The sequence below is a fragment of the Carya illinoinensis genome, chromosome 6, assembly GCF_018687715.1.
Source record: "Carya illinoinensis cultivar Pawnee chromosome 6, C.illinoinensisPawnee_v1, whole genome shotgun sequence".
NCBI classification, from domain to species: domain Eukaryota; kingdom Viridiplantae; phylum Streptophyta; class Magnoliopsida; order Fagales; family Juglandaceae; genus Carya; species Carya illinoinensis.
The window spans coordinates 21,120,940-21,133,236 of record NC_056757.1 but is presented as its reverse complement, the minus strand read 5'-3'; the positions used below and the strand labels follow the sequence as shown (position 1 = coordinate 21,133,236).

At 36.5% G+C, this 12,297-nt stretch overlaps 1 protein-coding gene across 3 annotated transcripts in view; it reads right to left on the bottom strand.

Annotated features, from left to right (window-relative positions):
* The window catches only part of LOC122314234 (myosin-1-like), a 46,406-nt gene that overhangs the window by 29,349 nt on the left and 4,760 nt on the right, over positions 1-12,297 (bottom strand). For all 3 annotated transcript variants that reach the window (XM_043129704.1, XM_043129701.1, XM_043129703.1), the window contains 7 exons: positions 11,726-11,891; positions 11,473-11,536; positions 11,334-11,347; positions 11,167-11,251; positions 10,681-10,784; positions 10,408-10,546; positions 2,325-2,443 (listed from right to left, as the gene is read on the bottom strand). In XM_043129704.1, coding sequence (XP_042985638.1) covers positions 2,325-2,443; positions 10,408-10,546; positions 10,681-10,784; positions 11,167-11,251; positions 11,334-11,347; positions 11,473-11,536; positions 11,726-11,891 — 691 coding nt within the window. The remainder of the gene's footprint in view (positions 1-2,324; positions 2,444-10,407; positions 10,547-10,680; positions 10,785-11,166; positions 11,252-11,333; positions 11,348-11,472; positions 11,537-11,725; positions 11,892-12,297) is intronic.

Sequence of the window (12,297 nt, the reverse complement as noted above, 5' to 3'; positions counted from 1 at the left end):
GAAGAAACAGTTTGAAAACTTAATCAGCAAGCTGCCTATGGAAGACATCTTCAACCAGCTTGAGGGGGAGTGTTGGAAAGTTTCCAAAAATCTACCTAGTCAACTCTGCTGTATTCTAGGGGATATTAGCTGTAAATGTGCGAATATTATAGGAGATTTAGTTTCCTTAGAAGTTAGCATTTAATTTATTCTTTCCTAGTTTATTCTTTCCTTTTTCCTTCTATTGTAATCTATTTATACTGCCTTGTACCTTTGTTACGAATTAATGAGAATTATTCCTACAAATTATTCTCTCATTCTAGAAGGTTGATGTGGTGAGCGTGGACACCAACTCCTCGAGCTATCATACTTCATGCCCATCACTATCCTCCACGCAGTTTCCTTTTCATTGGTAGTGTCATAACCATTCTCCATACAAGCCCAGTTGAAGGGGATTAGTTTCCAAATACCCAAGCTCCAGTCCATTAATGGGAAGCAAAATTTGGAACAATTTATAAGGTGAGAATGCTCCTCCCCCACACCTCCTTATAAATTCACACTTTAATTTTAAATACAATTAGCACTATCTACATGAAGCGAGAATAAAGAAATAAAGTATGTTCACAAGTTGAACAATGTACTCTATCAGAGTTACTATATCATCCTTTTTCCAGATATAATATCTTCCATCCTGCCACTACCCTTTCCATCTTCTCAAGAATACCCTCCCAAATAGACTTTGCTTTGAAACACTCGAGGCCAAGATATGTCATGGGCAAGGAAACCTCGCAACAAAAACTGGCTGCCAAGCTATTCACGTCCTCCACAGAGTCAACAGGAACCAGCTCAGATTTCGCTAGATTTCACCGAGATTCCTACTGAAAGGCCTCAACTAACCATGGACGGGGTCATCCTGCTTAACAGCTTCATGTTATCAAACAATAGACGGATATAGGGCAACTTGTCTCACTCCCTGAAGCTCTTAAAAAGCCCGTGAGTGCCATTCACCAGGATCAAGAAGTACGTTGTGGACACCCAGATGGACATTCACCTGCACCACTCCCCCCCAGAACCACAACTCATCCAATATGGGAAACACTCCTTAACATGGACATAAGCATTCTCTAAAACCCATATGCATAGCAATCTTGGTTCTCCTGCTCTTATAGTAATCTAGGCATTCGTTAGCAATAAGAATGGAATCTAACATTTTCCTTTCCCTGATAAAAGCATATTGTGATTTGGAGATAATCTTTTAGAGCCCAATTTGTAGCCTATTAGCAAGTACCTTAGCCAAGATTTTATAGACACCACTTATGAGGCTAATTGGTCAAAAGTCTCCCTTTTTAAAAGGCGTCTAAGACATTTAACTCATTCAAAAGCAGCAGTTTCTGTCACCCTGCATCTCCAACAGTTTCCTTGTTCCAGGTTCCTAAATCAACTTTCAGGCCTTTCGTTTACACTCCAAAGCATGACTTGGGCTGCCTTGAAGAAAGGGAAAATAAACTGCAAGAAAGGGCAGATTTATGAAAATTTTATGTTCAAGTCTTAAAGAATTTCTGAAACTTACAGTAGCCAGCCATCGTAATCTGTAACTGTTCAAAATATTTTCTTATTAGTATCATATTCCACCCAATGATATATTCTTAAATTCAAGATTCTATTTTATACTTGACCAAATATATGCCGACCACTGCTATGGACAGCAACCAAAAACAAACGTGCGCATACCTCAAGTTGTGTCAACTAATGTGAACTTATGAAACAAGTATTCCCACAATGAGATCTCTCTCTCTTCAAAATAAAGGGAGAGAGAGAGAGAGAGCTTTGATACCAGACCCTCATGTGGGCAACTCAAAACACTCCACCAAAATCTTAAATACCAAAGAAAGATTTGGAATGTGCCACATGCACCTCATGTGAGACATGGAGGACTTTAGTGCCGGAGTGATGAACCGAACATTTGACAAGTCTCACAAGTCCTAGGCTTTGAACCATAATCCCACCCCAACATTATACTCATATCTGTAAACAGCTAAAAATTTTACTTTAAGACTATTTTCAATTCAAAGTTCAGTCTGATTAAGCAGTTGACATCCATTCTGAGCAGTCTTTATATAATGACAGTGGACTTTGACATAATGTCCAAAATCCATTGAAAGAGAATTACAACATAATGAAGATACAGCTAGTTAATAACAACAAAGAAATGCAAAGAAATTTTTAACAATCCAAAGACTGTCACTCAGTCTCAGGAAGTTATGCTATCTGCCTATATTTTTATGCCAAATATACAATGTTAACAATCAACACTCGGACTTATATTTTACGATCAGTCTTTTTACCTGTGATAGAGTTAGCTTTTGGACGATATTATCACTCCCAACCCTCATCTTGCGAGTTGACAAAGCCAACTTAAGCTCCCCAACATCACATCCAATTAATTTAGCAGCATTATCTAGACCTGAAAGTAAAACAAATCAACTTCACATTGACAACATTTCACAAAAATAAACCGTGTGGGCAGGCAAATAATCATGAAGGTTAGATTCATCGATGTATAGTTTCCTCCAGGATTTAATGTTTGAAGAAGATGCAATATCACTGGAATGATGGAACAAGAAAAACAAGGGATCAAAAGATCATTAAATACATGTCTGACAAAGAAACTGGTTCTAGGCACCATAGGATTCTAAAATGTAGCAGAATCCGTAGCCAATGATGCCCAAGAAAATATGCAGCGGAAAGTCCTGAAACAAGAAATAAATGAAGCTTTGAAAGCGACTTTTCATCCTATCATACTCTCAAAAAATTGAAAAATATCGACAGCAAGTGTGTGCCTTGGCCGCTGCAACAAATACAAATGTTGAAAGAGAAATCACCTCATGTGCAATAGCTACAGAGAAATAAACCCGCAGAAATTAATGTGATATTACTATGCTTTGTACAATAAGATAAACAACATTTCAATTCATATCCAGCCAAGATGATGACAGCAGGGATAAAAAAACCGCTTTCTTATCTCCAAGCCCTGTACATAAATGAATTGATTGACTTGAAGTTCTTGACTTGGATGAGATTAAGATACTCCTGGGCTGTGTAGGAATTTATTTTTTGATAAGTTGTGTAGGAATTTATCCCATTTTCCAACTCCAATTCTAAAAATCTATTTCAGAAAATTAGGATCACAAGAAACTGAGATCTGTTGAAAGCAACGGAGAATCCGTAGAACACCTTCTTCTCCATTGTGATGGGGCAACACCATTATGGATTGTGATTTTTAAGTCTTTTTGGGATTGAATGGGTCATTTCCAAGTTGAGTGATAGAGTTGATAGATTGTTGGAGAGGTCAATTGGGAGATTGCTAAGTATGGTTTTTTGTTTTATTCATGCAAGAGGTTATCTCTTGTATACATGTTGTGTGCTAGGATTGTGCCCCCTCTACGCCTTCTAATGAAATGAATTTACTAATAAAAAAATTATTTCTAGACAAGCCATGGTAAAAAGATCAGATTTCATCCGACCCAAAGCTTCCTCTATACTACAGTCCACCAAGAATAAAATCAAATCTAAAAAATATTTGGTCACTAGAACATTTGAAATACAAGGATATTCATGGAAATTATGCAACTCGAACGAAGCATTCAGATTATAAAAGGATCCCAGTATCCATATTACATCTATTCCAAATAGATAGAAATACAAAATGGAGGCACAAGGGATATGCAAGATAAGATAGACGAGTACTTCTTTAAAGAATGGGAAGCAAATGTTAGAGGGCCATAACATGAGCCTAGGGGACCCAATCGGGCTGAAAGTCACCACTTTTATACCAGCGCCAACCCGTGCAGCAATTCTTATCTTAACTAACTTCATCCCAATGAGTAGTATTAGTAGTGCACCTAGTGCTGCCTCCTAACTAAAAAGGATTCCCAACCTGTAGCCACAAGTGGAGTCCAAGTCCAAAAGACCACTAATCCTAACACACGGGACATAACAGTGTGTACCGGCCAATAAAAAGTGATAACAGTTTAATTGAATGTTGTGAAATCAGTTAAATCTTTATGACGGAATGTACAAGGTGTGGAAAATGATTTTATGAAAAATTAAAACCTCCTCAAAATCTCTTCCTTGAATCTCCTTACTTCCTAGAATCTCCTCCTCAAGATCAAACCAATAATCCACCTCAAAATCTGGACACTATTCAATCAACAAAGAATGATGAGTTGATTACCTACTCAAGGAGGAGAAAAAACCAAACGGAGATGGAACAAGAAGCATCTCTTGAGCAAACCCAAGAGTCTGACCCAAGTCCTAGATCAAGTGAAGATCCATCAGGTAACTATAATCCCGAAACTAATGATGATAGTGATTTTCCTATTACTGTGAGAAAAGGTGTAAGATCATGCACAAAACACCCTATATACACATTTGTGTCATATGAAGGATTATCACCGAAGTTCAAAGCATTTGTTGCCAACCTTGACAACATCCAGGTTCCTAATAATATACAAGAAGCTCTCAGCTCACCTGAGTGGAAATCAGCAGTGTATGAAGAAATTCATGCACTTGAAAAAAATGGAACTTGGGAAATCTCAGAATTTTTTTTTGATAAGTAATAAAAGCTTCATTAAGATAAAGATGGGCATAGCCCAGGTACACTGGAGGTATACATGAACATACACCTATTTAAGAACTAGAAACAGAAGCAAGAAAATCATGGCAGCTTAGGCCATTAAAATGGGAAATCTCAGAATTACCAGCTGGAAAACGCCCAGTAGGCTGCAAATGGATCTTCACAGTCAAATATAATGAAGATGGGAGTGTTAATCGATTCAAGGCACGGCTGGTTGCAAAGGGATTCACCCAATCATACGGAATCGACTATGAGGAGACATTTGCCCTTGTAGCCAAGTTAAACACAGTTCGGGTTCTACTATCTTTGGCTGCAAACCTTGATTGGCCTCTGCACCAACTAGATGTCAAGAATGCCTTCCTAAATGGGGACCTAGCTGAAGAAATTTACATGGAAATTCCTCCAGGATTTGAGACACAAACTACACGCAGCAAAGTTTGTAAACTTAGGAGATCTCTATATGGGCTCAAGCAATCTCCAAGAGCCTGGTTTGAAAGATTCACAAAGGTAGTTAAGAAACATGGCTACTCTCAATGTCAAACTGACCACACTCTATTTGTTAAACACTCTCCTGCAGGAAAGCTTGCTGTCCTCATTGTATATGTGGACGACATAATTCTAACAGGAGATTATGAAGAGGAAATCAGCACCATCAAAAGTTTTCTAGCTGCAGAATTTGAGATCAAGGACCTTGGGAATCTCAAATACTTCCTAGGCATGGAGATTGCAAGGTCAAGAAAGGGAATCTCTGTCTCACAAAGAAAATATGTCCTAGATCTCTTAAAAGAGACTGGAATGCTCGGGTGTAAGCCGGCAGATACTCCTATGGATCCAACAACCAAACTAGGCGCTAAGGAAAATTGTGCACCCGTGGATAAAGGGAGATACCAAAGATTAGTGGGTAAACTAATATACCTATCTCACACACGACCAGATATTGGTTTTTCTGTCAGCATGGTAAGTCAATTCATGAATAATCCAAATGAAGAACACATGGAGGCTGTGTATAGAATCCTGAGATACCTGAAACTAACACCAGGTAAAGGATTATTTTTTGAGAAGAACCAAAGAAGAGATATTGAAGTGTTCAGCGATGCAGATTGGGCAGGATCAGTACAAGACACAAGATCAACTTCAGGGTACTGCACATATGTGTGGGGTAATTTGGTCACATGGAGAAGTAAGAAGCAATCAGTGGTGTCAAGGAGCAGTGCAGAAGCTAAATTCCAGGCAATGGCACACGGCATTTGTGAGGGAATATGGTTAAGAAGGGTGCTAAAGGAATTAAAGATTTCAGATGAAGAACCTATGAAAATGTTCTGTGATAATCAGTCAGCAATCAGCATTGCCAAAAATCCAGTACATCATGATAGAACAAAACATGTGGAAATTGATCGACATTTCATAAAGGAGAAGATAGAGGAAGGAATAATCAAGATGTTGTACGTGCCTACATGCCTTCAAACAGCTGACATTCTTACCAAGGCTCTACCAAGAAAGGTGTTTGATGATCTGAGTTCCAAGCTGGGGTTAATAAATATTTACCGCCCAGCTTGAGGGGGAGTGTAGAATTATAGGGAGATTTAATTTGATGATCTGTCAGCAATGTTAGGGGCTAAGATTGAGGAGATCTACAGCTAACAGATCATGTTTTCTTATCCCATGATTTTAGGAGATTTAATTTGATGATCTGTCAGCAATGTTAGGTGCTAAGATTGAGGAGATATACAGCTAACAGATCATATTTTCTTATCCCAAGATTTTAGGGGATTTGGTAGTCTGTTACCAAATCCGTAGATATGAGTTTCCATTTTTATAGCTTTCTTTTTTAGGTAGTTTCGATTCTTTCCTAAGTAAGTTGTAAATATTCATCCCTAAAATAGATGAGTATTATCATCTATATATAGAGGGGAATGTAATCATTTTAATATATATTGGAATATTGAGTTTTTCCTCTCTCCGAACTTCTGAAAATGCTTCCCGGATATTTAGTAGTGGTTTGGATCCTAAGATTCTTCCTCGTACTTCATCGAGATTCTTATTTAATCCAATCAGAAATTTGTATATTCTTTTCCGTTCAATAATCTGTATATACCTGATTCCATCATCCGGACAGCTCCAATTGTGCTCCTCAAACAAGTCCAGTTGCTGCCAATAGCGATTGAGTGTGTTGAAGTACTGAGTCACCGTTAACTCTCCTTGGCGGAAGTCATGGAGAACACTCTCCACCTCGAACAATTCCGACGTATTCTCATTGTTAGAATATGTTTCCTTGGCAGCGTCCCAAATCTCCTTTGCTGTTCCATAGAGAAGAAAATTTTCTCCAATGTCATTTGTCATGGAATTAATGAGCCAAGACATGACCATATTATTTTCAGCATTCCAGAATTTGAACTTTTCATCCGTCTTGTTCGGTTTGGCAGCAACTCCGTTGAGATAATCGTCTTTGCCCTTTCCGCATATGAACATCATTACGGAATGGGACCATTGAAGATAGTTGTTCCCATTCAGTTTGTGTCCTGCAATGGGCATGAGGTTACTATCTGCACTACTGTTGCTAGAAGCCATTGCTTCCTGATTGGAGGTGATTTGGGAAACGGTAGTAGTTGAATCACGTTTCCCGTATTTGGTCATATGAGGGAATTAGGGTTGAGAGAATGCTCTGATACCATATTGAATTGGAAGGGAAAACTCAATATTCCAATATATATTAAAATGATTACACTCCCCTCTATATATAGATGATAATATTCATCTATTTTAGGGATGAATATTTACAACTTACTTAGGAAAGAATCAAAACTACCTAAAAAAGAAAGCTATAAAAATGGAAACTCATATCTACGGATTTGGTAACAGACTACCCCCTAAAATCTTGGGATAAGAAAACATGATCTGTTAGTTGTATATCTCCTCAATCTTAGCACCTAACATTGCTGACAGATCATCAAATTAAATCTCCTAAAATCATGGGATAAGAAAACATGATCTGTTAGCTGTAGATCTCCTCAATCTTAGCCCCTAACATTGCTGACAGATCATCAAATTAAATCTCCCTATAATTCTACATTTTTAAAAGAAAAAATCCCACCTTATAATGTTTTCAAAGGAATAAATGTATTATGTAATGTAGGTAGAGGAATAAAGAATGTATGAATAAAAACCTACTTTGGTATATGTTTACAATATGAAGTTATGCTTACTGAGTATTCGACTCATTCTGTTTTTATTGTATGGCCCTCCCAAGAATGAAATGAGGACGAAGCGTCAGGATGGACATGACTTAAGGAAAAGGTGACAAAAGCATAGACATATTTTATTTATGTAACATATGAACTCGTATTTTGAAAAAATGACTTTCTAATTTAATTTAATGAATTTCACTACAAACTCTCTTTTTAATTTACAAAGAATGATTGAGTTTTTAACTATAGAATCTTTTATATCCTTGGAAGAAAATGAAAAGTTTTAAAAAGTTCAGTAATTCCCATCTTATTTTCTAAAACTATCTCTTACATCCCACCACAAGGATGGGTGTTACAAACAAACTCCACTTCCCATTGAGGAGAGTCATTTAAGAGTTCTAAGTCGATTGTTACCAATGTATTCTCCATGGCAATGTTGAAAATGGATCTTGGAAATCCGTTAGTCTATGTTTGGTTTAATGTTTTTCAAAATTGTTCAACTTCAATCCATACATTTTTAATCCCAAAAAAATCTATTTCTCAAAAACCCTTTTATCTAATCATTTGCTTAGGTTTCTATAAAAAACACAACATCAAAACAATCTTAACAAATGCCCAATTATACAACTTTCACATAAATTTTTCCAGAAAATTTTACAAACTGACCCTCCCACTTTCACAAACCCCAATAAAAAATATCTAAAAAGATAAAGATCTTTGAGGGTAAGGTTGTACTTCCGACCCAATCCTGGTGGAAATCAGCTCTCCCAACTTCCAACTTGATCATAGTCTGAAGATAATTCTCTGTGCCAAGTTCAACCTGATCTTTTAATATTTCAAGTCGATCCTACTTCCAAAGTTTAATTGAGAAGTCATTGACCATGGAGCCTTCCAGAGGTTGTTTAGCTCCAAACTCTGTCCTCTTCAAATTGCCATGAATGAAGCTTTGAAGAGCGGCTTTGAGATCCTAAAGTTCCATTTTCTTTTCCAATAGATTTTTGATTGTTGCTTTCGACAAATTTTCTAAGAATTTTGAGTGGCCCTCATTGGCTAGTTCATCAGCACTTTTATCCAAATGTAATCACACTTCTCATCTAAAGAAGCCGTGCATTTGGGAAAATACTTTTTACTCTTATATTATGAACTTTTCTTGATTTATTGTAATGCTGACCTACATGGGCCTGCCCTAATTTTTTTTAATCTTACTACAGGCTATTGCTCCTTCAAACTTCAAACTTCAAATCAAACTTAAGAGCCATCTTTTTTTGCGGATGATGATGACAACAAGCTAGAGGAAGTTAACCTCCTGAAATCTGCACGCACACATACATATCTATATATAGCTCAAAAGTCAAAAGACAGTCACTTTTAGTCCAATTCCACTGACCGACCCAATTGTAGTCCAAAGAGAAAGTGTGGAAAGCCAACAGTGCAGGTTGGATCAGAATATCAACAGGCATGGGCGGCCATATTTGGAGGATGGGGAGCCAAGGCCAACCATAGTTTCATTATTGGCATATATATTTGAGGACGTATCTATGCACATTACACAAACCATACCAAAGCAACCCAAACAAGCATTTGCAAACCATGCCTCAGATGGCAGGCCAGCTATGCCTGGCCCTCAATGTTAAGCATGCTAAATCTAGAAGCATGGTTGTGTTTGGCCACAAGAAATTTTTATCTCAAACATAAAATTCTCATCTCATCATTACAACTTTCTCAAATCCCCATACAAAATATAATAAACAACTTAACTTTTTTTTAACTTTTTCAAATCCCAATACAATAATAATATTAAAATATAATATTTTAACATTTAATCTTAAAACTCAAAATTCTCATCTGAGAAATCTCAGTGGCCAAGCAGAACCTAAGTTGTCCCCTTACAGTACCATAAATCCAACATACTAAATTCCAAGTAACTTTGCCAGAGCCCTTATCATATACCACCGAAAAATATGTTCTCTTCCTGGACTCTTCCATTTTCTCTTCTCCGCTCACCTCTAAGGTTTTTTTTTTTTTATAAGTAAAAATATTATATATATCAAAAGGAATAACCAAGTACACTGAACCTCTCACCTCTAAGGTTATTAAAAACTTCTAAAACTTAGTTTCTCGTCAAAGAGTTTCAGAAAATGCTTCTTAACCTCAATAAATGTCTCATTTTTCTAGTGGTTAGAATCTCTTAGCCGAATTGGCTATCCACAATCTTTTATCCCTTTTAACTCTTGTGACTTCTAAATCTGCTAAAAGCATAAGAAAAACACTATAGTTTTTGTAATTTCATAGCCTGTCTCATTGCATAGTGATACTCAAGAGGACCATAGCAATTCAATGACTCTTTCACAATGTCAATGTTTTTGTAGACTGCATTTATGCTATTCCGTAACAAGAAATTCAATTCATTCTCTAAGTGGTTTAACTGAAAGTATCTCTGTTAGCAGATGTATTGACATCTCCTGACTATATCATACCCTACTTATCCAAGAATTTGACATGTTGGTATATCCAATTTGCATATCGCGCCAATATCTGAGCTCCATATAACATCCTCATTGGGAAATTATTACAGTACAAAAATGTGAAGTTCCAGAAGCTTCTTACCTTCATCTGTCACAGCTTCAACATGACTTTCATTGTCAATCACGGAAAATGAGATGTTTCCAAGCCACAAGACAGCAGCAAGCATTGCAAATACACTCTGTTGATCTTCTTTGCTAATATGGACAACATCCAGAGCTTCCTAGAAAATGGTAACAATTTTATGGCAAATTCAGTTGCACTCACTCTAGACTTCTAAAGACTAAAATTTTTTCCCTCAGATGAAAAAGTCACATTAAGGCTAAATTTGTTTTAATTCATGATAGAGAAAATTACCATAACAATGCGAAATTGTTCAGTATCATTAACCCCACCAATTGAATAACAATTGCTCAGCCTTAGATATTTATACTCGTCTGCACTCTTCAAGTTTATTTTCTCTGTTTCAGAATCAAGATTGACAAAAACATATCAGGGAAACAAACATATCAACGAATACAGACTACAGGTATGCAAACTAACCAAAGCAGAACGCTGATCAAGACAATTTTACATTAATCCTAGTTTTTTATGCCCTTTTATGAAAAATTGTTGAATCAATTTCATGGAAATTGTATGAGAGGACACTTGGATATTTTTTAATGGGTTGATGATAAGTATTGCCCATAACTTATCTTTGTGATTTTAAGAATTTAGTAATATGCTTATATTTATTTTCTTACTTTTGAGGTCAGGAGACAGTGAATGTTATGTTATTTTTCAGGACACATTATGTGAGGATATATCTTGAAAATGATGTAATGAAATAACTGACAACAGTACCTCGTAGAGCAGTAGGAGCCCCAGCACAGAGCTGATAAAAGATATGATATGATCTTTCTCCCTCGGTGCATTGGACCACTCTAGACTGTCGGTATGGAAGCATGAATACATGAGTTAAATGAAAAGCAAATGAGCCAAAACAATATATCAGAGGAATAAAGAATTACCTTTTCGAGCAAAACTGTTCACAATAAAACAAGCAAAAGATAGATTAAAATTAAGGTCAGTTTTGCACTTTCATGGAAAAACAACAAATGAATAAGCTAAAATTTAATTGAGGGAGTTCAGCAATACATGGGAACTTACAAGTTTGAATATTGGCACCAGATATTTTTCCAGTTTCACTGAAGTGAATTTCAATCAGCTTTCCCTGTGACATTTTCACTAAGATTATCACTGCAGTGAATTTCAAAATGTTGCAGAGGAGAAGGTCATAACTTCAACACCTTCACTTTTGAATAGTCATTTCTAATTAACCCTAGTTGTAGGGTTGATTAGTTACAATTGACCCTAGTAGTAAGTATGCAAAAGTAGCTCATGGGGAAAACAAGGGACTTACAAAACGACTTGAATTGTCATTTCTCAGTGTTTTTGCATTACCAAAAGCTTCTAAAATCGGATTAGTCTTCAATATTTCATATTCTATTCCACTTCCACCACCAAGAGCAGCCAAATATTGCATCGCTATCTTTGCTGTCTCAGTTTTCCCAGCTCCACTTTCACCACTGAACATTAAATAAACAATTACAATGAAAGAATATTTAGATATATTAAAGCAGCATAAATTCAAAGTATCCCTACTAGTATATTAAATTTTGAACCCACTAACATGGTGCGACCGAATTGACCCTAAAAAGTGAAAAATAAAGGAAAAGCAATTTAACCACAGATAGATACAGGGGTCCTTCAGACAGCAAGCAATTGGAAATCATAGATAAGTACATAACACCAAACTGAAGCTGATTGGAATTGATGTTTAAACTTGCAAATTCCTTGATACAACTGACCCATGAAATTATTCTTTGGGGCTACTTCTCTTCAACCACTACAAAGTTTGATTTCAACATAATGGGAGATAAAGAAAAGTGATCAATCCCATACTTTAGCAAATTCGAACACATGCACGATGAT